Source organism: Grampus griseus, assembly GCF_964374135.1.
Source record: "Grampus griseus genome assembly, chromosome: 2".
In the NCBI taxonomy this organism is placed as follows: Eukaryota; Metazoa; Chordata; class Mammalia; order Artiodactyla; family Delphinidae; genus Grampus; species Grampus griseus.
Window position 1 is genome coordinate 156,208,120 of NC_139018.1, and position 23,241 is coordinate 156,231,360.

The following is a 23,241-nucleotide window of genomic DNA, read 5'->3' on the forward strand; positions in this document are numbered from 1 at the left end:
CTCCCTGACATCGCTTAGGTGAAAAAAGTAAAGCAGTTAACAGCCAGCCCAGGGCCATGGCAATGAAGTCAGACCTAGACTGGATGTGTTTATTTAAAAGAAAAAGGTGGACCCACAATGGTAAATGTAGCTTTACAATTAGTATTCAGTTTTACAAAATGGTATTTCAGATTTATTAATGCCTTAATAAATGTTACTAGAAGTCATTAGAGTTTAAGGTCAGTACCTGAACTAAGAGACAGATTACTGTATTCTAGTTGTTTATCCCATCCATCCATCCCTCCATCCATCCCTCCATCCATCCTTCCATCCATCCCATCCATCCATCCCTCCATCCATCCCTCCATCCATCCCTCCATCCATCCCTCCATCCATCCCTCCATCCATCCCTCCATCCATGCATCCACTGCCGATTCCTTGTATGCGTCAGGCTCATTGCTTAAGCACAGAGATGCTCTAGGGTGATGACCATAGGAATGAACAGGAGGTGATGGATTCAAATGAAACTAGTACTTGAGACTTTCAGGTTTTTGCTTTTGTGAAGGAATGATACCTTGGGGAGAGGAATTGCAACTTTTCATTTGCTCTTGGTGAGGAATCATCACGATGCCAGCAGTAGTGGTACCGACAGAAAACTGTTGGCTGGCCAAGTCAGAAAGGTCACAGTTTAGTTGACTGCTGAATGTTTAAAGAGCTCTCGTTTTGAGATTGTTAGCTTCAGAGGCAGAAGTAATGAAAAACCAATGCTACTTCCCTCCTTTTTTGTTTCTTTTAATATGATGGGCCCCAAGAGCTTCTGTAGTCATTAAAAAATAAAAGGCTCATGCAAAGCTTGTCCCCATAAGCCTTTTTTGAGCGTGGCCCCTGTGCATACAAATCAGGATGCCTGTTAATTAAGTAGGGTAAGCCTGTTAGAATGATCGAGCTCGGTGCTTCGTAATCACATGGCAGGGAACGTGAGGAAGTGCATTTCTCTTGCGTGGAATGTGGCTCTTAAGTTACAGAAACATATATAATCACTGTTTGCTGATTTTATTAGGAGGAAATTGCTCTGATTGTCCTTATCTCCGTGGCATAGCTGGAGAGTTCAAGTGACTGCGTCACTTGAAAATTTATTTTTATGAACACCTGACCACAGTGTGTACAACTGCCATGTAGAGTCCTGCCCGGTGTCACACGTGGGGAGATGTCCTTCCTCCCAGCCGGAGAGTGGTCACGGTGGCAACCTAGTGCCTTCTTTTCCTGTCGAGAGCCACACATCAGAAGGACAATTGGCCTGACAGTGTCAGAAATAGTGTACAGGTGTTAGGTTCAAATAAATTTTACATTAAAGGAGGACTAGAGCTTAGCACCGTGGGAGCTGCCAAAAAACACCTGTTCTTGTTTATTTGCATAAGTTAAGCAGCAGTGAGACTGGACCTGGTATGGCAAGGACTTGGTTTATTGAGAGACTCCAGTGCTTTTCCTAAATGTTCACTGAGATCCCTTGTATTAAAACTAATAGAGGGAAAGGTATTCCCACCATCCCCAAGTCGATATTTTTAGCATCAAAGAGAACCCTATACCGTGATGCGTTGTGCTGCATTCAGATTTTGCCAAAGGTGGTCCTGGAACTCATTTACACAGCACAGAACAGATGGAGTTGCTTTTGCTGACTGGTTAGAATAGGCAACGTACAAATATTAGAAGAGAATTTTGCCCAATCTGCTTCTTTCTCCTGTCTTTAACCAACAGAAATATAGGGCTGTAAATAATTGAAGCTGAGACTCATCTAGCAGAAGAGACATACATGAATTTTAATAAGAGTCTAGGACAATTGATACTTTGGCTGGGTGGCAAAATGGTACACTGTTGATGTCTTGGGTCAGAATAACATTGTGTCCTTTCTGATTCCTGAGATGCTTGGCTTCCTAAAATGGCCATCTTTATTTAGATTAAGGACCCATTTAGCGTAGTTTTAATAACGTATGGTTTCACACATAAGTGATTCCATAATTTATTTCACCCTTATTCTCTGTCAGGGTTTTGAATGTTGGCGTTAATTAAGAAAAGGGAAAAAAAGGCAATATCTCCCTCCAGTCAGTGAAGCCAGTTGCCCTTGCTGTTAGCGATTGTTGTCTTAAAAACAACCCTCAAAACTGCCCTAGTAACCTGTCAATAATGACCAGTTAGTAAGTCAAAAACTGGCTTAGTAAATCTTACCATTCCAGGTTCACAGGTGAACTGACTCCTAACTAGAACCCATTTATCACGAGTGACCCATTGACCAGAGGGAACCTTCTGCTGATTTCCAGTCCCTCCCACCCACAGCTAAATTATTAACCTGCATATTAAGGAGATTGCCTGTGTCTTCATCAGCCGGTGCAGCTTGACTTTCCCACACAGCTGAACCCACAGATCTTGAGGTTTTAAGGGCACCTAGATGAAAATACCCCAAGAACAAATTCTTTCTAAATACAGTACACATGAAGATGAGCCCCGTGGCCAGACGAGGTGGGATTTCCAGATGCAGTGTCTGAAACGAACACCAAGGGTTTGAACTTTCTCAGTGTGGCTTCAGGACACCTCTGGCGTTCCTATTATTTCTGGATCTTTCCATGCTCTGCACTCACAGTCCCTATGTGAGGGGGTGGAACGTTGCCAAGCTGTCCACTGACGTCACGATGCTTTGGGTTGCTAATGAAACCTCTGTGTGGAAGCCTCGAAAACAAGCTGCTGTCACAGCATGTGTGGGGTCGTAGGTACGTAGTTAGCAAATTTCCTCATCATCTTGCCCCCCCCCCCCGCCATGTGAATAGCCTCCGTCCTAAGGTGTCCGTTCACTCAGGTGTATACTGTCTAGTCAGCGGATTTCCAAACAATTGCCTTTCTCCTGTTCAGCGTATTCACAATACTGTGCACACACGAAACCTCACACAGTTCTGTTCCCCAGGAGAAATGTGATTTCCAGAATTGGTATCATGTGACCCAGGGAGGGGAGCTAAAATTGTTTTCAGGGCCATTTGGGTGGTGGTTTTTTAATATTTTTGTATCTTCCTGCCCTTGATGCATTTTTGGGTTTCAGTATAGGTAGTGTTTCCATTTTGTTGTCAGTTTCAGTAAGATAAGACATAAATCGTTCCAAGTAGTCTTGCTTTCCCTCATTCTGCCTTATAGAAACAAACCAACCAACAGATCGTGATTTTCAAAGCAAGCATGGAGCTAAAAGCAAGATCCCAGGTATCACACCTTCATGGTTGTCATCTTTATTGTTGGGCACAGTTACTAACTCCGTGCATGTTTCCAGCATAATAAAGTGTGTCCATTTTCATATGAACAAGAACCGTGTCATTCCACGTCCTAGAGGAACTTACTGTCCATTCTGCATTGTTGGAAAGGCTTCTTTCACGGTCATTTTAATGACTCCATTGATACAGGAATTCCTCTTCAATTTAATTGGATTTGATTGCCTTTTAATACTTTTAATACTTTTTAATACTTTTCAAATCATGGTTGCCTTGCAGATCAGCCAGAGCTGAGCTGCCTGTATGTAGTCAAATCTCGCAACATTCAACAACAACAAGAAAAACCTAGGTAGCAATTTGTTTTCGGCTTTCAGTTCTGAACTCCCTTTTAAAGCCGTGCCACACTCGAATTATCATCTCCTATTTATTTCCCACGTATATAACGTCCTTCTCCTCAAGGAGTCTAGTTAGCAAATATTGTCAATTCTGGAAAATTATGATTGTAGTTTTGGTTGCCCCAGTTTAGAGCTGTCATTTTAAAATAGAAGAACTATTGTAATATGCTTTGTGTCGTTGTTATTAAAGATAAGAGTGATTATTTCAACAATTTAAAAATACCCACAGTAATCATTGTAGGTGACTTTTCAGCTGCTCTCTTTGACTCCCCAAGACCTTACAAGAGTGATGTGAAGTTGTGAAAAGTTTTTCCAGGGGGAAAAGTACATGAGGAGTCCTAATCATGAACCCTGACAGGGTAAGGATATTTAACTAATGAGACAAAGGCATGCTGTTTATAATCTCTGTCTCCATGACCATGGATGTTTCCTCACCCGGTTTTTAGTAACATAGTATTAGGATTTGATTTACAGCTGAAAAGTTTTCGATCTCAAGTCCCACAGTCCCAAGTTGAGTTATAAAATTTAAACCTCATGACTTTTCCTGTATATCCCCTGGATTCAGAGGACCACTTTGGCCCTATTAAAGAATTATATTGCTAGTGTTTTGGGTTTTGTGTGCTCTTGAATTGTTTCTCCTTTCATATCTTTTCATATCATGGGTGGGATAACAGGAAGAGAAACCAGGGAGTATGAGAGTACGTCACAGTATTATAGAGGTTTGTTGTGGTGGTTGATAGTTTTTGGCTTGTTTTGCATTATTTTGCCTTGAGGTAAGGACACATTAATTCCTTGCAGTGGAGTGAGGTAGAGAGGCTTCTGAGCTCTGGAATCCTCTATCAGCTTTACCACTCCTGCAGATGTACCATGACGGATGCCCGGGGGACACTGTGTATGGGACCCCTGATGCTCAGAGAACCAGCTTGGCCACAAGAGAGCTGAAAGATCTCAGTACCTTGTGAGCTAAGCCTTAACCTAGAAGGACGCCGGAGGCTGTTTCTTCTGGACCAAACCCTGACTTGACTCCCTGGGTCTTCACATCTTCATGGTGAATTCAGTTAGGGAGGAAAGAATGTAGGGAAGCTCTTAGGAAACTCAGGATTGCCTTTCTTCTCAAAACCAGAGCATCTAGCTTAAGCGATTCCTGGATCTGCCATGCTAGATCTTGCAAAGCTGGGAGTGGGGGGCAGCCCTAGGGCCTTCGGCACCAGCCATGTGGAGTTAAGGGAGCATTCCAAAGAGAAAAAGCAACCCTCTCTGGGGAAACAAGCACCTGTAGCTTCTTCAAAAGCTGCACCAAAAGTTCCTACCCTAGCACCATGGTCCAGTTATATCCTAGACCTTGGGTTTGACGCCATTAATTTTCCTCCTGAAGAGAGGAGCTGGGAGAAGGGAGGAGTTACGAGTGGTTAAGGAGCGTGATATGGAGTGAATGTTTCTCCCCCAAAATTCATACGTTGAAACCTATCGCCCAAGGTGGTGGTATTAAGTAGATGGGGTCTTTGGGAGGTGATGAGGTTATGAGGGTGGATCCCCCATGATGAAATTAGTGCCCTTATAGAAGAGACCCCAGAGAGCTCCCTCACCCCTTCCACTGTGTGAGGCCAGAGGGAGAAGCGGCCATCTAGGAACTAGGAAGCAGGCTCTCATCACACTCCGAATCTGCCAGTACTTTTATCTTGGACTACCAGCCTCCAGAACCGTGAAAAATAAATGTCTGGTGTTTATAAACCACCCACTATGTTGTATTTTTGTTATAGTGATCCAGACAAAAGACAGGATTTCAGCAGCCAGCTGTTCCCAATGCAGAGGTGTAGCAAAAAGTGTTGCCTTACCCCAGAAAAGCATAGTTGTGTAGTCACTTCCATAAGGACCAAACTTTGGACAGAAGAGAACATTGTGACACCTTATTCAAGATCTTGGATATTCAGTTGTACGAGCTACTAAACAATGAGAAATGTGAGGGCAGGGACAGTGTCTTACTCATCATTGTGTTCTGAGCACAGTGCCTGGCACTCGATGAACAGCGGTTAAATAAATGAACAAAACTATGGTGGAATGAATCAAATAATAATGGGCACTATGGCAGGGATTGTTCAGAGAGCATGAACTGTGAAGGAGAAGTTTATATGTACAGGTCTTTCTCGTGTCTTCCTGGAAAGACTTTGATTTGCAGAATTGTTACCCTTTTAACTTTTCAAGGTCCTTGAGGATGTTCATGAAGAAAACATACAACTTTTGTTCCATTCTTAAATCATCTTTTCCAAATAAAAGGAAACTTATTTTTCCTTCCATTTCTTTTTATGGAATCTTACCTTGAACTGTGCTGTTGTTCACCGTCTCACTGTATTAATCTGTGTACTCAGAATGCATCCAACTTACATAAATCCATAGTTGTCCTTTTTTTTTTTTTGTGATCTGACAGATACTTCTTGGTAAAGTTTCAGTGGCACATGTTTGGCTGTAGACTAGTCAAGGATAGTTCTGGATTCTGAATTCTAGCAATCCAATTATAGTTATCCAGCAACCTAGGGAGGGGAGCAGGAGAGGGGAATGCATCCATCCAGTTACCATAAGGTTGGTTGTAGCATATGTCTCTGAAGCTCAGTCTGTCACCGTCAGACTTAGTGAGTTGAGCTCTTAGCTTCCAGAAACAAAAGGGATTACTTTAACCACATTTTAAGAAAAAATTCTCTCCACTGCTGGATGAAGTAAGGCATTTCTGGACGTCAGCTAAAGCATCATTGAGAGCCATGACTGGTGCCTCATTTTCCCAAGAAAGCAGTGGTTACTTTCTTTTTTCTTGTTCAAGTTGACCCACCAAACTTAAGCCACTCCAGAGGGGTCTCTCCCCGCTCTCTCTTAAATGTAGATAGATTGATATTTAATTTTTAATATTCTCTCCCAGGTTTTTTGACAGGTTATGCATATGCTAATAGAAATAAGCTTATTATTTGAAGCGCGGAGCTGCTTGTCACCGAAGCTTCATTAACACTGTTATCACTGCCTGACATTTATAATTTTCTAGAGCTGACTGTTGTGTCTCCATGGAAACCCAAATTGCAATTGAAACAAGTATGATAATAAAGGCATCCGCCGAGATTGACAGCAAGCAGAGCCTGGTTACGTTTTGTGATGGTTCCTTCAGTAGCTACAGCTCGAGATAGAGATTCTGCACTTGGGGCGTTGAGAATTCACTCTCCCGAGTCCAGTGGCCCACCTGGCTCCGCGGAGACGGGCAAGTTTACCGTGACCTCCCTGGTTCTCGTGTTAGTAATTAGGTCGCTCGTTTTGACTGTCATCCTCTCAAGGCGTTATGAATATTAGATGTAGTATTAACCGTGATCCTCTTTGGATCCAGGAGGAAATTCTTGCTTGACGCTTTTGACACTGTGCAGTGTTGACCAGGCCTTAGGCTGGCATCTTGTGGTGCCCGAATGGATCACTTTCTGGACACGGAGGCAACGCCAGCTTTGTGTCATGTTTTCCCCCTTGATATCGAGGAACCTGTGCTCTTTTCAGTTCATGACTTCCCATCAGTTTGGTTGGTGCTTCAAAGCAAGGAGTCATGGAACTGGAGTGGGTCCAGAGTGAATTAATCTGAAATTAATTTGATTCTGAAAGACTCCATCTGGCTGTGTTTGGGAGAGGCAGTTAGACAGATATATAAACAAATGATCATCTGTATTCATTGTGCCAGATGTAGTGTCAAAAAATGCAGAAATGGCTTTTAAAAAAAATCAGCTATGGGGAATTTTGATATGACGATATTCAGCCTTGTGGAATAACAGCCTTTATAATTTTGCACATAATCCTATTTCTATTCTTATTTGTTTAGGGGGTTAGAGCTGATGGTGTGTTTTTTTAGGGAGTAAGCAAATTAAATGTCAAAGCCTATTTTAATTGGTGATTTAAGATGCTAAATGGAATTTATGACATGCTGAGAGAGAGAGAGAGAAGGCCTATAGATTTCCGAATCAGAATGTGGTCTTTGGTATTGATTTCATCTTAAGAAGTGATTTAGAGATTTAAAAACTAGCAAAGTGGAATGTCATTTGGACTTTGTCTTTTGAAATGGAGTTTTGTAGCATGACAAGCCAGCATGTTTGCTCATAGGGAAACACACAAAGAGCTGACATGCATACAATTCTGGAGGTCATCTTCAAGTAATTACACAAACTTGGCAAAGTTCTTTTTCCATTGCTTTAAGCAGACTATCAGAGAGGCACATGTTTTGGACTGCTATCTAGGAATTTAGTGCAATCCCTCTAAAACCTGTCAGCACCTTTTCTTATGTTGGGACAGAAAGATCTAAAAAATTCATGGTTAGTCCCGTGAATGATAACACAATCATCTATTATATGGGCCCTTTATTTCTCATTTTCAAACCTCAAGCGTCATGTTTTGTGATGTCTTGAAGAGAAAGAATTAAAGTTGGCTGCTTGATCAGGGAACAAACATAAGTTACTTTGGAAAAACCAACTCCCACAAGAGAAACGACTCATCTCTGCCCCAGTCCTCACCCACCTCTCTCACTTCTCCCAGCCAAAAAACAGGCAGATAAAAATCGAGCAGAGGGCTTCCCTGGTGGCGCAGTGGTTGAGAGTCCGCCTGCCGATGCAGGGGACACGGGTTCGTGCCCCGGTCCGGGAAGATCCCACATGCCGCGGAGCGGCTGGGCCCGTGAGCCATGGCCGCTGAGCCTGCGCATCCGGAGCCTGTGTTCCGCAACGGGAGAGGCCACAACAGTGAGAGGCCCGCGTACCGCAAAAAAAAAAAAATCGAGCAGAATACTTAATAAAAATTAATACCCCCCCACCAAAGTCGAAGCATCTCAGCAAAATCGGTTGCTGCATGTGACGACAGCAAATTAGATGGTCCACAGATTTTGAGTTTTGATGCTCACAGCCGTGTTAGAATGAGAAAGTAAAATCTCAGCTACCTGGAGCCCCCCAGGTAGGGGAGTCAGTCTGATTAGCTGAGTTTGTAGTAGAGTTGAAAGCTTATCCTGAAGGGCAGTGATTCCCTTTGTTCTTATTTGGAAGGAATTCTTCCTAACGATACATGATATACTTCCTTGCGTTCTTAAACAGAATTTGTTGAGCATAATGTGACCCTGTAGATGAGACTTGATAGTCGTTACACAGATTAATTATTCTGCTGGGCGGCTGTCCTTGGGAACTCCTGGAGAATGTAAGTCAGCCCCAGCTACCTACCAACATAAAACAAGAAATCTTTGAGCAAAGGATTGGGAAGCTCCCCCAAAGGGCTTAAGGGGCATAAACATCAGGCCAGAAACTTTGTGAAATACGTTTTGACTGCTCTGGTGTCCTTTTTTTAAAACAAAACAAAACAAAACAAAAAACTTTTATTATTATTTTTTTTCTTTGTGGCCACACCGCGCAGCATGCAGGATCTTAGACCCACGCCCCATGCATTGCAAGCACGGAGTCTTAACCACTGGGCCACCAGGCAAGTCCTAATGTCCTTTTTTTTGGTATTCTGTTTTTGGCATTTCACAATCATGAGTTGAAGGCATTATCAGAAAAAAAGAAGTACATCTGAACGTCATAAATGGCAACTGTACAGAAATACACATCTTTGTTCACAAATGGATTCTGTTTTCTGATCTAAACTATGGTCATTAACATGACATAGTTAGTTCTTATTAACTGTCAGCTTTTGATTTTCCAGGTGAGTGGAAGGAAACAGCAGCATTACTGATCTCCTCTGCACTTATCTTCCACCCTTCTACTGCTGGCTGCATCCCTGAGGCTGGCATTCAGTTTAAGTTGTATTCCTTGATTACACATCATTTATGACTGAGGAAGGTAGGCCAGAGGCAGGTTGAGGAAAGAGCAGCCTGAGATTAAATTTTGCCATTGATAAATGATGAAATGAATAATGAATGGACAGATGATCAATATTTAACGGAAGGATAGATAGAGTTGTGAATCTGAGGGCAGCACAAAGGTCAGTGAAATCTTGGTCCTTTGGTCCAAAGTAGGAGAGCCCCCTGAACGGTTTTGCAACGATGTTATCATCAGAGTAGTCAGAGTTAGGACAGTGCCTGCACCAGGACAAGTGGACCCAGTGGGCATTTCAGGGAAAACAGGCCTGACTCAGTAACTCGTTGGTTATAGGTAATTGACCCCCAGATTCAATACAACAGTTCCAGGTGGGATAACGTGGTTCTTTATGATCGTAGTGACGGATTGTGTAGTGTGTGATTGAATGTTGACAACTTTTAAGACTTCTCGCTGTATTAAATCTCTTCTTTCAGAAAATATGCATTGAGGTTATACTGAGACTGAATTCAAGGCACCGTGCTGGCCTTCTCTGAATGCCTTATTTAGAATTGTGCCGTGGCATCCAACCCTTCCCATCTCCCTTTCCTGCTTTATTTTTTCTCCATTGAAATGATCTCTTTCCAGTCTCTTAGAAGATTTCCTTAGTTTGCTCGTTTTATGCCTTGCTCTAGAATAGCAGCTCCGTAAAGGCAGTTTTACCTGATTTGATTCAGTGTTTTATCCCCAGCACCTTGAATAATGCCTGAATGGTGGGTCACCTCCGAAATGCGCATTGAGGGAATGATTAAGACATCCCTGTCCTCAGGAATTTCACAGTCTCACCATGTGCCGAAGTGGGGGCTCAGTTAATGACAGTTTCTGTAGGTTCAACAGTCAGAGAAGGGGTGGGGTGCAGGCCAGCAATCACTCTGTCATGTGCGTGTTCTGTGTAAGACATTATTCCTGGTCTTGGATCTGGGGTGGAGCAGGGGGCAGTTTGAGGCAGTAAGAAAAACAGGGAAGTTGAACGTGAAACCCAGCTGGAGGAAAGGGAGACGGGAAGAGGTTATTTGTAAAGGTGCTGAGATCCAGGTGACGCCAGAGCCTTCTGCCAGCTGTCGCTGGAGAGGGTCAGGTGGGAGGGTTGATCAGACCAGACCAAGGAGAGTAATAGTGAGTGACAGGAATGCTGGAGGGGGGTGACAGCAGAGGAGATAGTCCAGAGGCCAGGGTGAAAAGCGGACCTGGAAGGGCTTCATGGATGGAATGGGCTTCCAGTTGATGGCCTTGGGAGCAGAGGTGGGACCCTGGGCTGTCCCCCGAGCTCAAGGGTCAGCAGTGCGGGTGACGGCCGTCCAGCCATGGGTCCGCGTGGCACTCTTCTCCAGGTGGCTCAGGTCCCCTGTCTCGAATGTATGCTCCACGGGATGGGAGACACCTGTGGCCGCTTTCTCTCCAGGCCCAGCTCCCTTGCTGCAGTGGTTTTCATTCAGTCTCACTGCCAACTCAGGGATAGCTTATCATCCTGTGGCTCTGATGATTGCAGATTCCATTGGCAAATTGGACCACGAGGATGTAGCGTGGTTCACGATGCTGAATGCCAGTCCCCATGGCCAGATGTATCCCTTCTGGCTGGCTGATGGCAGGCCCGTGTATACTGCTCTCTTCTGGGCCTTAGCGTTCTGTGGTTTGATTCTATATTGTACATACGGCTGACTCTGATCAGTGGCTACTAGTGGCTTAAGGGCATAAATTACATATGTTTCAACTCTCTCTCCTTCAAACCCAAAACCATGGGACTTCCCTGGTGGCACAGTGGTTAAGAATCCACCTGCCAATTCAGGGGACACGGGTTCGAACCCTGGTCCGGGAAGATCCCACATGCCCCGGAGCAACTAAGCCCGTGTGTCACAACTACCGAGCCTGCGCTCTAGAGCCCATGAGCCACAACTACTGAGCCCACGTGCTGCAACTACTGAAACCCACGTGCCTAGAGCCCGTGCTCTGCAACAAGAGAAGCCACCATGATGAGAAGCCCGTGCACCGCAATGAAGAGTAGCCCCTGCTCGCTGCAGCTAGAGAAAGCCGCGCGTAGCAATGAAGACAAAACGCAGCCCCCCCCCCAAAAAATAATAATAATAAATTAAATTTTAAAATATTTAAAAAAAAAAAAAGCACCGTGCCTGACAAAAGACAGGTCCTCAATACCTGAGTAAGAAAAGGGCTTTGTGTGCAAATAACCTTTGGGGGCGGGACGGGGGCAGGAGTAGGGGTTGAAATCCCACAAAGGTGAACCACCCACTTTCACTACCAGTATTTCTTCAGTGGATGGAGAGTGTTGTGAATCCGCCCTGATTGCTTTCTTTTTCTTGCATAAGTAACTCGAGGCAAAATATTGTAGCCAGCGGTAGAAGCAGGAGTTATCTGCCTTGAAAAGCACAGTTGCTAAAGCCCAGGTGCAGGGTACCAGGAGCTGTGTTGTCACTCTCAATATACATCCCTCGTTTTCATCACTCGCTGCCGGAACGTGAATAGGGGAGAGACAGTTTAGGTAAAAATTAGTGTTCGGTTTGGGAAGTTTGGGCCAGTATTGAGTTGTCCCTCACACCCGTCTTCATTTCATAATGATTCACGGGTTCAGTTACTTAACGGAGGCCAAGCCAGTGTCTTCTCCGTCATCCAGAAGGGCCAGTTGCAAGTGCTTGCCCAAGCAAACAGGTGAATTCTGCAGCATTTAGCGGTGGGCAGGTGAAAAGCCTGGGGGCTCCTAGAAGGGGTGTGCGCCCCGAGCGAGTGCACCCCCCACCCCGGCCACCGCTGGCTCATCTGTGCAGTGGGGGCAGAAGCGCTGACCTCGGCCCTTGGAGTGGGAGGATTAATTAACGTGTGCTCCAGCAGCACTTGGAAAAGGTGAAGCCTGATATAAATCTTCTGCGTGATGATTATTTCCCTGTTGCCATTTCTAAAAGTTCATCTAAAGAACTCTCCCATACAAATACCTTCTGCTCTGCAGTCCACGGAACTATTTCTGATAAATCACAGAAGGGAATGAGTTCCCTGGGCGGGGGCTGTCCGGAGCTGATGCCTCGCTGCCTTCCCAGCCAGGGCTGTGTGTGTTCAGCCTTCAGGTACCCCCTGGATGCCTCCACATTTACTACTTTGGGGGGGTTTTCTAGCTTTTTGCTTTTTTCTCGCAGTCAGGTTGAGATAAGCTAATGTTTCCCCTTGGTGAGTCCAGACACCCGTGTTGTGAGGCCTTTTCTGAAGGAATGATTTCCTACGAATCAGGGTTACGTTTTACCCCGGTAATCGAATGGATAACTTTTAGACCTGCATCCAAATGCAATCCTGCGTTAACTCCAGCCGTCCAGTGGAAGGCCCATCACAAGTGCGTGCTTTCCTAGTCATCTGCGAATGAAATCGATGTGCTGTCCATTCTTAATAAATTTTATTTCATTTCAAGTTTTGTCAAAGCCCAGGGATGAAGATGTTACATGTGGGCGTACTTACAGGAAACTTGAACTTTTCTTCAGAGGAGCACAAACTAATTTATTTACAATTTGACCATTTGGAGAAAGGCTTTGCCTCCTTCAGCGACTTAGGGTATTATTTGATCTATTTAATCTTCTGTGAATTCACCAGCTGATCTGCAGAAGTCTCACCTCCAAGTTTGAGGGCCCCGTCCTGTTACCATTCTATAACTGGTGGAGACATGACTCACAAAACTTTGGCTGCATGTGAGAAGCTATATCCATACCTTCCAGGTAAATACAGGAATGGCCTTGGTTTCATCATCTGATTGCTGAGTAAACTGATATCCGGAGAGTTTCGTTAGGTCTCCCAGAATCTAACACCAGGATCCCGCCGATGGAGATGCACCTGTATCGGTGCAGTGCAGAGGTGCCGTGTTGAAAGGCAGGCGCAGGAGATAGAGGTGTTCTTCACGGTGACCCCGAAGTGGTGTGTTTTCAAAGGGAGCTGCAGTTCCCAGAGCTCGAGGTTGGATGACAGCCAATGCCTCTTCTTAAATGGAGAGGGTTAGGTTTAGAGGAGAGGGTTGCAACTCTGGAGCAGGGCCCCTCTCTGATCCCCAGCGAGTAGTGGAGTGACAGAGAGCTGATGCTGTACCCCTCGCACCACGTTGCCAATCCATCGAGGAGAGAATTCTGTTCTTAAATAGTAAGCAACAGGGACGGTGTAGAAGGCTGTTAACGTTACTGAATTTCACACCATCCCGTTGCCCGCCACCAGGCCCATCGCCAGGTTCTTCCTGCTTGTGCCTCACGCAGCTCAGCCTTGGAGAGTTTCCTGCGATCGCCACACAAAACCTGTTTCTTCATGGGCTATTACTTAAGTACAAGGGATATTAAAAAATGGTCCCCGGGCCCTTTGAAAGAGTGGCCTGTCTGCTGACTGCAGTTGAGATACTAGGAAGAATTGGCGCAAACTGAGACAGAGGATTCTCTCTGGCAGAAGCCCTGAGCGACCAGCCACTCGCAGAATTAGAGAAACTAACAACCAGATGGGAACTGTTGTGTCTCTGTTTTACAAGTGAGGAAACTGAGGTACAGCGTGATTACATGATTAGCCTGGGATCCCACAGTTAATTTAATGCTGAGCCAAGACGAGAGCCCAGGCCAGCCAGCCCACTGCCCACTGACTAGCTCTTGGGTGACTCAAGCATTGGTGTCATTTTCCTGGCCCTTCATTTCTATTTTCCCAACACAACTATCTGATGAAATGTTTTGGTGAATCTCAACTCCTATTTGTCTTTAAAAGAAGCAAACAAACAAAAAAACTACTTATATTTGCATTTAGAGCTATTTAAGTTTAAATTAATTCAAGTAAAATAAAACTTAAAATTCCGTTTCTCAGTTGCCCTAACTTCATTTCGAGTGTGTAGTAGCCACATATAACTTGTGGCTCCCTTGTTGGATTGCGCAGGTTATAGAACATTCCCATCATTGCACACAGGTGGCAGTACTGATGCAGGATATTCCAAGGACCAAAGTAAGATGGATTAAAAACTATAGGAGTAATAAGATTATTTGTAACTACCAAGGAGATTAGCTATCTTTTATTAAAAATTTTTCCAAGACAAGGCATCTTTTTGTGATGTTTTCAGGTTTGTATACCTTCTGAAGGTGGCATTTTATGTCCTTTTTTTCAACTTTTATAAAATTACTTGGCATTTCTCATACCCATTTTGTAAGTTTTGTAAGTTTGTTTTTCTTCCTTTTGTATAGATAAGGGAGATGGAGATGTAATGCGGAAGGTTGCTGTCCAATGAGAGCAAGATAAAAGAATAGAAATATCACTTCTTTTGTTTGCATTCTCCAAAAAGAAACCTGCATTCACTGGACCTCATAAAAGCTTGTGTCCTGGAAATAATAACAATAATAAGAATACATTGAATCAATTATTGTAATTTCTGTAATATTTTGCTGCTTAGAGGAACCTCAGAAGATTTTGCATATCCTCTGTTGGTCTAGTTCTCTTTACTCGAAAATAGAGTAGGGAAGTAGGTCAGTGCCAGTGCTGAAAGCAAAGAGTAAGCACCATCATTTTTCTCCCCCAACATCATTATATTTTCGTCTTGGCTCTGAGACTAATACCACCAGTGCCCGCTGGCTTAGTGCTCTCTAACTCGTGGTCCAATTCCATATGGCATCTGTCCTGGAGGAGCCTGATAGCTGGCACTTGGCCGAGAGCAAAAGCGGAATTGGCGTCCAGGATGGTATTGTAGTTTGTAGGTGGGGCGCCAGCAGAGAGGTATGGCTTGTGTCTCGGGCCTGCCAATGGCCACTGAGTCCAAGGGAAACATCACCCTAGAGAAACCCAGTTCATGGGATATTAAGCAGTAACCATTGGCCGTTATTTCATACTGTGTCCGGATTCTGCAGACGCCTCTTCTTAGGGGTGTGACATTGAAAAAGGCACTTTACCTCTGTGACTCTCGATTGCTTCATTTCCAGAACAGGGATAATAATTCCATCTTCTTGGAGCTGTTGTGATGCTGTGTGTCCTGTACCTGGCAAAGTTTTCTGGCAAAGAGTAGGCTCTCAATAAATATTTGAATTTGAACCTAATTCCTGCACTGTCCTGGAGGCTGAGGATGGCTAGGGAGTGTGGGGAAGGGAGCTAGTCTAATTTTCTAAGCCCGAGATCAGATTCCAGTAAATAGAAGATCTTACTGAGAGTTTTACTGAGAGTTAGGGTATCAGTTCCCATAATTACGCCTCTGTGTAGATCGAATTGGTTTGCTGTGGCCTCTGGCAAGCACCTCCAAAAGGTTTAACTGTTAGACACATGATTTCTGGCTTCCTTAGAAGTGTCAGCACTTGCAGCCCCATGAGGACAAAAGAAGTCAGTAAGTCTCTGGTAGAAATGAGTATCAGCTGGGAAGGAAGTTGGGAGTCCAAAGAAGGGGGAGCTCTCACACATGAAAACAGAGTTACCCAGGCTGCTGCAATACCGTCAGCATCCAGTGCACGGGATTCAGCAGCACAGGGGTCATCAGTGGGGTAGGACCACTGATGCTTTGATCGGGAAGATGTGCTGCTGCTGTTGTTGATTTGGCTGCACCGGCTCTCTGTTGTGCCATGCAGGCTCTTTTAGTTGCAGCATGTGGGATGATCTAGTTCCCTGACCAGGGATCAAACCTGGGCCCCCTGCATTGGGAGCATGGAATCTTAACCATTGGACCACCAGGGAAGTCCCAGATGTGTTATTTTGAATTTGTGTAACAGCTAGACATAGTTGGATTTACTTAAGGGAAGGGACTGCATGCTCTTAGCATTTGATGCAAACCTTTGGAACATTTGTTTGCAAAATGGGCAGGTAGTTGGGAAAGGATGCAGATATGGGTGAGAGGTGCTCATCGATGTGATCCGGTGGGAATAGAGAGGGAGGCAGTCAGTGGAGATGGAGACACGTTATACGATTATGGAGAAAACGTGGGTTGTAAGGTAGCCTTCATGGACTCTTAAGTTCAGTACTTTGCACCCTAATTCCAACACAGAAAGAGGAAAGATGCGTATATGTGTTCCTAATAGTGCCGCCTGTTACTTGACAGTGTGATTCCAGGGAACCAGTAGGTCTTGCTCTTGGCCTTGACTTCTCATAGATTTACCATAAGCTGTTCACTCTCAGCCCAAAGCAGACCTGATACAATACGTGGCCACATGATGGTTTAGAAATGTTCTGTGCTCTGGAGCCCATTGGGCCCAGGTTCGAATTCTACTTCTACAATGTATAAGCCGGTAATCTTAGAAAAGGAATTTATTTCTTAGACGTCTGCATCTGGAAAATAATACTTTCTCATAGAGACGTTATAAGGATTAGAGATAATGTATTTAAAGCACCTAGCATGGTACCTGGCATATAAGTGCTCGCTGAAAGATGCCTGTTATTATTATTATTACTTAGGATATGAATTGTGTTTGAGTCCATATTATGAAAAAAATTGGATTGAAAAGTAGACTTGTGATGTTCATTCATTTCTAGTGCCTCACAAGTGCACAGAAAAGATGAACAGGGGAAATAGCTAACACTTATTAGACACTTACCCCGGGCCACGTCCTGTACTAAGCACATGACTATATGAGGTGGAGTTTGTTACCATTTTACAGATGAGGAGTCTGAGGCCCAGGGCAGCACAGTTAGGAAGTGGTTGTGCCAGGATTCAGACCCTGAGCCCCAACACTCCTCTGCCTCAGGGTACAAGAGATCTAAAGGCACCTGTGAAGGATGGCTGGCGTGGGGGACAGGGATTATAAACACATACCAACATAAAGACCAAAGGGCGTAAACCCTCTTTGCAGCGTCCCTTCCTTTATGCACCTCAGTGAGTGTGTATTTTTTGAGAAAGTAAAAACGGCCCCTCATTTGGAGACCCATGAATGCTTGCTCTAGATATCCGGACCAGTGTGCTGCTGCCTGACCCCTCAGTTGTCTTAACCGCGCTTTGTGCAGGCGAGATGCAGGAGCCCCATTTCTTGAACTTCCGTTCTCTGTTAGCTGGGACCTGTGGCAACGCCTTCCTCTTTTCGTTCTAGCTGCTTGTCAACAGCGGTAACCACAAGCCTTTCCTGTCCCAGAAATAAGTCTTGCCACACTGTCAGCGAGCTGTGAATGCTACATTCTGTTCTGCGTGGGCCTTTGCCACCTCCGCCCTGCCCGAGCCGGGCTCCACGGGTTAAAGTGTTTATTGAATTCCCAGAGGGCGATTTGAAAAGCAGTAGAGGTGCACAGGAACGAGATTAAATGCTCCGCACTCTAATCTAAGCAGGCATTGCATTACACCTGAGTTGTTGAAGGAAGATTTTGTGCTCAACACTGTATTCGGCAGAACATTTTTTATGACAATAAGGTTGATTAGAGAAAGCTCTGAAAGTGCTTCAAGTTAGTCTGATTGTTTATCTCAAGGATTAAAAAACAGAGTGGTAAATTGGGGGATAAGAAGTAGGAATTGAAGCCAGGACCTAGTGAAGAGTATTTGGCATCATTTTCCCCTCGGGATTAAATTGAATTCAGGATTTCTCCTTTCCATAGGTTTTATTGTTTGTTTGTTTGTTAGCCATCAGTGTCTTCCCCCCGCCCCCACCACCACCACCAAGGGCTCAGGACTAGCCTAGTTTCACAGCAAATTTAAGGTGCTCTGATGGGTTTTGATTGAAATAAGGAAGCCTACTTAAGATCTTTGAAAACCTTCTTACTGTTACCCTGAGGCTACAGTGAAGTGACCATTTGCAGTGAAGTTTTAGTCCATGTGGCCCTTTCTTTCTGCCTTCTGGGCTGGAGGCTGGGGGTTGAGGGACAGTCGTGGACAAGGCTCTGTAGGTTCTACGTCTGCCGAGTTTAAGTGCATTTTACCGTATTTTCACAGGCTGGGAGTCAAGAGCACAGTACTGCAGACGAATGCTGCTTAGGGCATTCAGCCTTTCGCTGGGCAGAGTAGGTGGGTTTAGGGTGCATGGGGGGGTATGCGGGGGAGACAGAGGGTATGTGGTTTTGCTTTACTATATACTGCAGCTCAAATGGGGTGGGGGCGGAATCCAAGTAAAACATAAACACTTTCATCATCCTTTTACATGGTGGTGACTGGAATTGCACCTTCTAAACAAGCATTGTCTCTTTCAAAGAAGGGTTTTGGGAAACAGCATTAAGGAGGATTGATATGTAAAAGCTTATGGTCTTGCCCTTTGTATCGGCCCCAAATATTTACTGAAGCTAGGAGAAGAAAAGGCAGACTTTCCTCTTTTCTCTCCCGAACGTATGGTTGTTTAGAGCTCAAGTGCAACATCTGGATGTCAGATATACAGAGAGCAATTTACGGAGTGTGAAAGATTTGAAATATTCAGTGTCCTTTAGCGGGAACTCAACTTTCTGGGACTGCTTTTTTTCTTTTTTCCTCCCGGCACAAAGCAGGCAATTCTGAGATCGCCTTTGCCTCTCTGAATTAAACCCTTTGTGCCCGGGTCCCATAAACAACGTGCTTTTTAAATGGGAGCCCCCCTCCCCGCCCGGGCCCTTTTCTCCAGCGTGGGCAGCCAATCGGCTGCACCCAGCCGCATTGCTGGAGCACTTTCCCTTCCGAGCAGCAACAACATACTAATTTGATGCACACATGGATGCCTCGCGCGCTCTGCAAATTCATCACCAGCATCTTGCATTAGTCATCTGACGGACTGCCGAGTGTTTCATTTTCTTTTCATGTGACTTTATTATTACCACCTCTCTCCTCTCTTCCAAAAACCTCCCCAAAGGGGTGGAAGGGTGGGAAAGCCAGCAGAAATCCAGCCCCGCCTTTCTTTCCACGCGAGAGCCAGTGTGGGGGCTGATAACGCTGTGGATGCTTTGATGGCAGCCTAGCCAAGCGAGACCTGCTCTTAACTTGCAGCTGCCTCCCGAGCCGGGTTTCAAGATGTCCACGCCCCGGGTGACAGCCGGCAGGGCGCCGCCCGGGGTCGGGCGGCGATACTGAACAGCAGCCTGCAGTGAGAGCTCTCGCCGCTGCCGCTGAGGAGCAACCTAATGGTGCCTGTGCTTTGTTTTAGTTCATCACGTTTCCACGACTCATTAGGCACTTTGCCCCGTGCTCCTCTTCCGCCTCCCCGCCCCCACCCCCGATTTTCTGTCTTCCTGTCCCTCGCCCTGCAGCCCTAACTCTGGCTCCCGCTTCCCTTTTTGACAGTAACGGCACAGCCAACAAGATGAACGGCGCTTTGGATCACTCAGACCAACCAGACCCAGATGCCATTAAGATGTTTGTCGGACAGATCCCCCGGTCCTGGTCGGAAAAGGAGCTGAAAGAACTTTTTGAGCCTTACGGAGCTGTCTACCAGATCAACGTCCTCCGGGACCGGAGTCAGAACCCTCCCCAGAGTAAAGGTACAGATAGTGGGGCGCGCGCGCGCGGTCAGGGGCGCGCAGGGCGCCTGGGCGTCCCGGGAATCGCGGGAGGGAGGAGGGCGAGGGAGAGCCGCCCGCTACCCCTGTGCCCCGCGGCCAGCCGGCCCCCTCCCCGCGACCCCCCGCCCGCCTGCTTCCCGGACAGGTGGACCAGATGGCCTGGGATGCGGGGAGGTAGAAGCGGAGCGGGGGTGGCGCGGCCGTGCCTCCGTCCGGGCGCGTGATTCCTCCCTGAGGTCACTTTCTAGGCAGTGGCTTGCCTCTCTGAGGAACCGAGCTCTTTCTACCCCTACCTTTCTGTTACTGCCCATGTAATTACAGCTGCATTTCACTTTTCCATAGGCTGTGGGGGTCTTGAAGTACCTTATAAACAGTGATAATCACTGGTGTAAGGAATAAAGGGTACACTTTTAGGAGGGACATTAATTCTTGGGGTCTAAATGGAGATCATTAAGTGAAGTGTGCCTTTGGGGGCGGGAAGTAGCACCCTAGTGGCCTGAAATAGTTAGCACACCTTCAAAAATGCCTCTGGTTTACGCCCTTAGCAGTGGTGAGATTCACGTGTACAATCTGGTGGCTGTGACTGCCTCCATTTTAAGAGGAGAGTGATTCTGCAGGGGTGGGTACAGTTATTAAAATAGAGGCCGGAAACCTCTGTCCAGGTTGAAGCTTCTGGGTATTGGAGTCACCCTTTGTAAGCCCTTTGTAGACTTTAGTTAAGATATCTCCTCTGCTGCTACCATTTGGTCTCTGTCCATGTTTTAACCTCGCTTTAGTAATTTTGTTCTTTCTCTGGTCTTGATGTCTTGGATTTCATACCCAGGGCTCCTCCATCTCTTTGTGGGTCTCACAGTTGCTGTTTCTCTGCCCCTTGGTATTTCTGTCTGGCCTGTTATTTTATTTCTCTGTTGCCTCTCACAAGAGCTCCTGCAAGCTCATTGTTCGGCTTGCACACACACTTCAGTTGAGCATATGAACGTCAGCGCGTACTACTCTCTGAGCCTCTTCTTTACTGTCAAGGTGAAGGGCTAGGACTAGGTCATTGTTAAAACTCTGATGTTCTCTGACTCTGAGAAACGTTGGTCCATTTCTTGTTCCCTGTAGTTACTGAGGTCTGATAGGACTTTTTGGAACCTTTTAAGACATTTTAAAACCCCTAGATCATATCTATTTTGTAAAGGTGAACAGACATGCCTGTGTTTATAGGACTCTCCTTTTCTATCTCAAAACCTATCATGTAACACCAAGAGTGTTTTCAAAAGAATATATTTGAGAATTTTGTCATCACATACTTGATGGTCCCATAGTTTGAAAAATGGAAAATTAGATATTTAAAAATCAAGAGGATTAAAAACATCACAAATTAGGGCAATGCTGGGACTCTTTATTGATCCTATTCCTTAACTCTTTACCTACGTGCTTCCCAGATGGAGAAGACTAGAATTGGCTTTAATACTTTCACCGTATCCAAAGGCAGGATAATGAATGGGCTGCAGCTCAGGACTTAGCAAAGAAGGGCCTTCCCACCGTCTAGAATGGCACCCGCAGAGCACTAGGCCGGAGGCAGTAAACCAGTGCTTGAGAGCAGTAACCACAGTTCATCCTTGACTAGGAAAACGTGCCTGCAGATTTCAGTTTATTCAGCATTTTTCAAAATGACTTCCGACATAATGATCAAAGCTCATTTATTGTTCCGATGCCTTGTTACGTGCATTTTAGCTTTTGGTCACACGTGTCCTACGTTAGCCAAAAAGACCTCTCTCTAAGTCAAGTAAATGCTTATGCCTGGCCTAGTTCTTCTGCCGTTTGCTCTCTTTTCCCCGGTGTTCCCTCTGATCAGTATCTTTACCAGGCCGTATTTGTGACTCTGTATTTTAACTCCGTTCACTAGGTCGTATATCTAACTTCATTTAAACAGTCTGCATCAGCTCAGAGTCTTGGAGGGAAAGGGAGGCCTTGGGAGGGAATTTACTTTTTTGGAGCCCATGCTGCGTACCAGGCTCTATGTTAGGAGCATTGCATAGTTATCTCATTTAATTCTTGCTGGAATTCTAAAAGTAGATGGTATTAGTATCGTTTTGCAGATGAGAAAACTGAGGATCACAGAAAGTTAAGACAGATAGCTCAGTTCACCCAGCTAGTAAGCGGCAGAGTAGAAATTGGAGCCCAGTTCATCTGTCTTCATGGGCTACTCCATCTCGCCTCTCAGGGAGATGAGGCCAAAACCTGCCTTGGTCTGCTTTATTTCAGGGTTGGGTCAGAGGCCTTCTCCTTTCCCTAAGGGTTCCCCAAGTGAAAGGAAGGAAATTCACCCTTCAAGAACAGGGTTGATTTTGCTTCTGTCTTTGTCCTTAGTTTTTATACCCCTGGCTCAAGATTGTACATCACTCCAACTCATGGTATCATGGGATGGAAGTTACAGATGAAATCATTCAAATCTTACCTTTGGAAATATAGGTCAATTCCCATTACTGTGAACTCCAAGTCTCACATCAAATATTGCTTGAAGTACATGGGCTGTCAGCCAAAGCTTGAAAGGGTTTTTGTTATACAGACATCTCTGTTGTAACGGTGTTTGTTGTCATGGGATTTGAGCTGTATAATGACATTCCTCTCGGAGGATTACAGCCCTTAGATGCTTACGTGTAGAGATCAAACACCACCACTTTTCTTTACACCGAGACCTATGTGTACCATACGTTATTCGCCTGTTCATAGATAAGATACGACCCCACGTTTACATTGGTTCTGACTATCAACAGAGTAAAATGATCCTGTTTTCCCAGGGCTGATGTCAGAGCCTCAGAAATTAGAAATTTGGAGACTCTCTCTAAACATGGTTTAAATTATCTAAGGCTTTTAGGATGGCCTTGACTCATTGCCTTACTGACATCAGCAGTTCCAAGGAAAGAGACAAAATCAGGCTGTTACCTAATCCAGGTGAATTAGGTTTTTCCTGTCACTTTGCATTTGATGTTCTGTTTAACCTTGAGGCATAAAAACTTTGTTCTGTTTTTGAAAGTATCCTTTAAGAGTTAGAGTCTAAGCTATCTGTTTCTTCTCTCACATAAATACATGTGTTGATCAAGCAGCCTCAGCAGCTCTGGGGAACCTGGCTCAGTAAACCATCCCACCTCCGAGGACCTAGGGAAAGCGTGTTTTAGTTAGTGGTTATTGGTCAAGTCTAGATAGGAATATATACTAGTTAAGAGCATGGCTTTTGAAGTCAGCAAGCCTCGATTCAATTTCTAGCTGTACCACTTGCTACATGTTGGCCTTGGGCACATTACTTAATCTCCCCTGAAAATGGAGACAGTCCTCATAGGGTTGCTGAGATCGTGAGAACACGTGCTTTGCACAGAACTGGACTGTGGTAGGAGCTCGCTATGGTGGTGGTGGTGATTACAGTTATTTTATCAC

At 45.2% G+C, this 23,241-nt stretch overlaps 1 protein-coding gene across 7 annotated transcripts in view; it reads left to right on the forward strand.

Annotated features, from left to right (window-relative positions):
• CELF2 (CUGBP Elav-like family member 2) overlaps positions 1-23,241 on the forward strand; it is a 527,424-nt gene that overhangs the window by 340,755 nt on the left and 163,428 nt on the right. For all 7 annotated transcript variants that reach the window (XM_082648491.1, XM_082648492.1, XM_082648496.1 and 4 more), the window contains one exon: positions 19,604-19,800. In XM_082648491.1, coding sequence (XP_082504617.1) covers positions 19,604-19,800 — 197 coding nt within the window. The remainder of the gene's footprint in view (positions 1-19,603; positions 19,801-23,241) is intronic.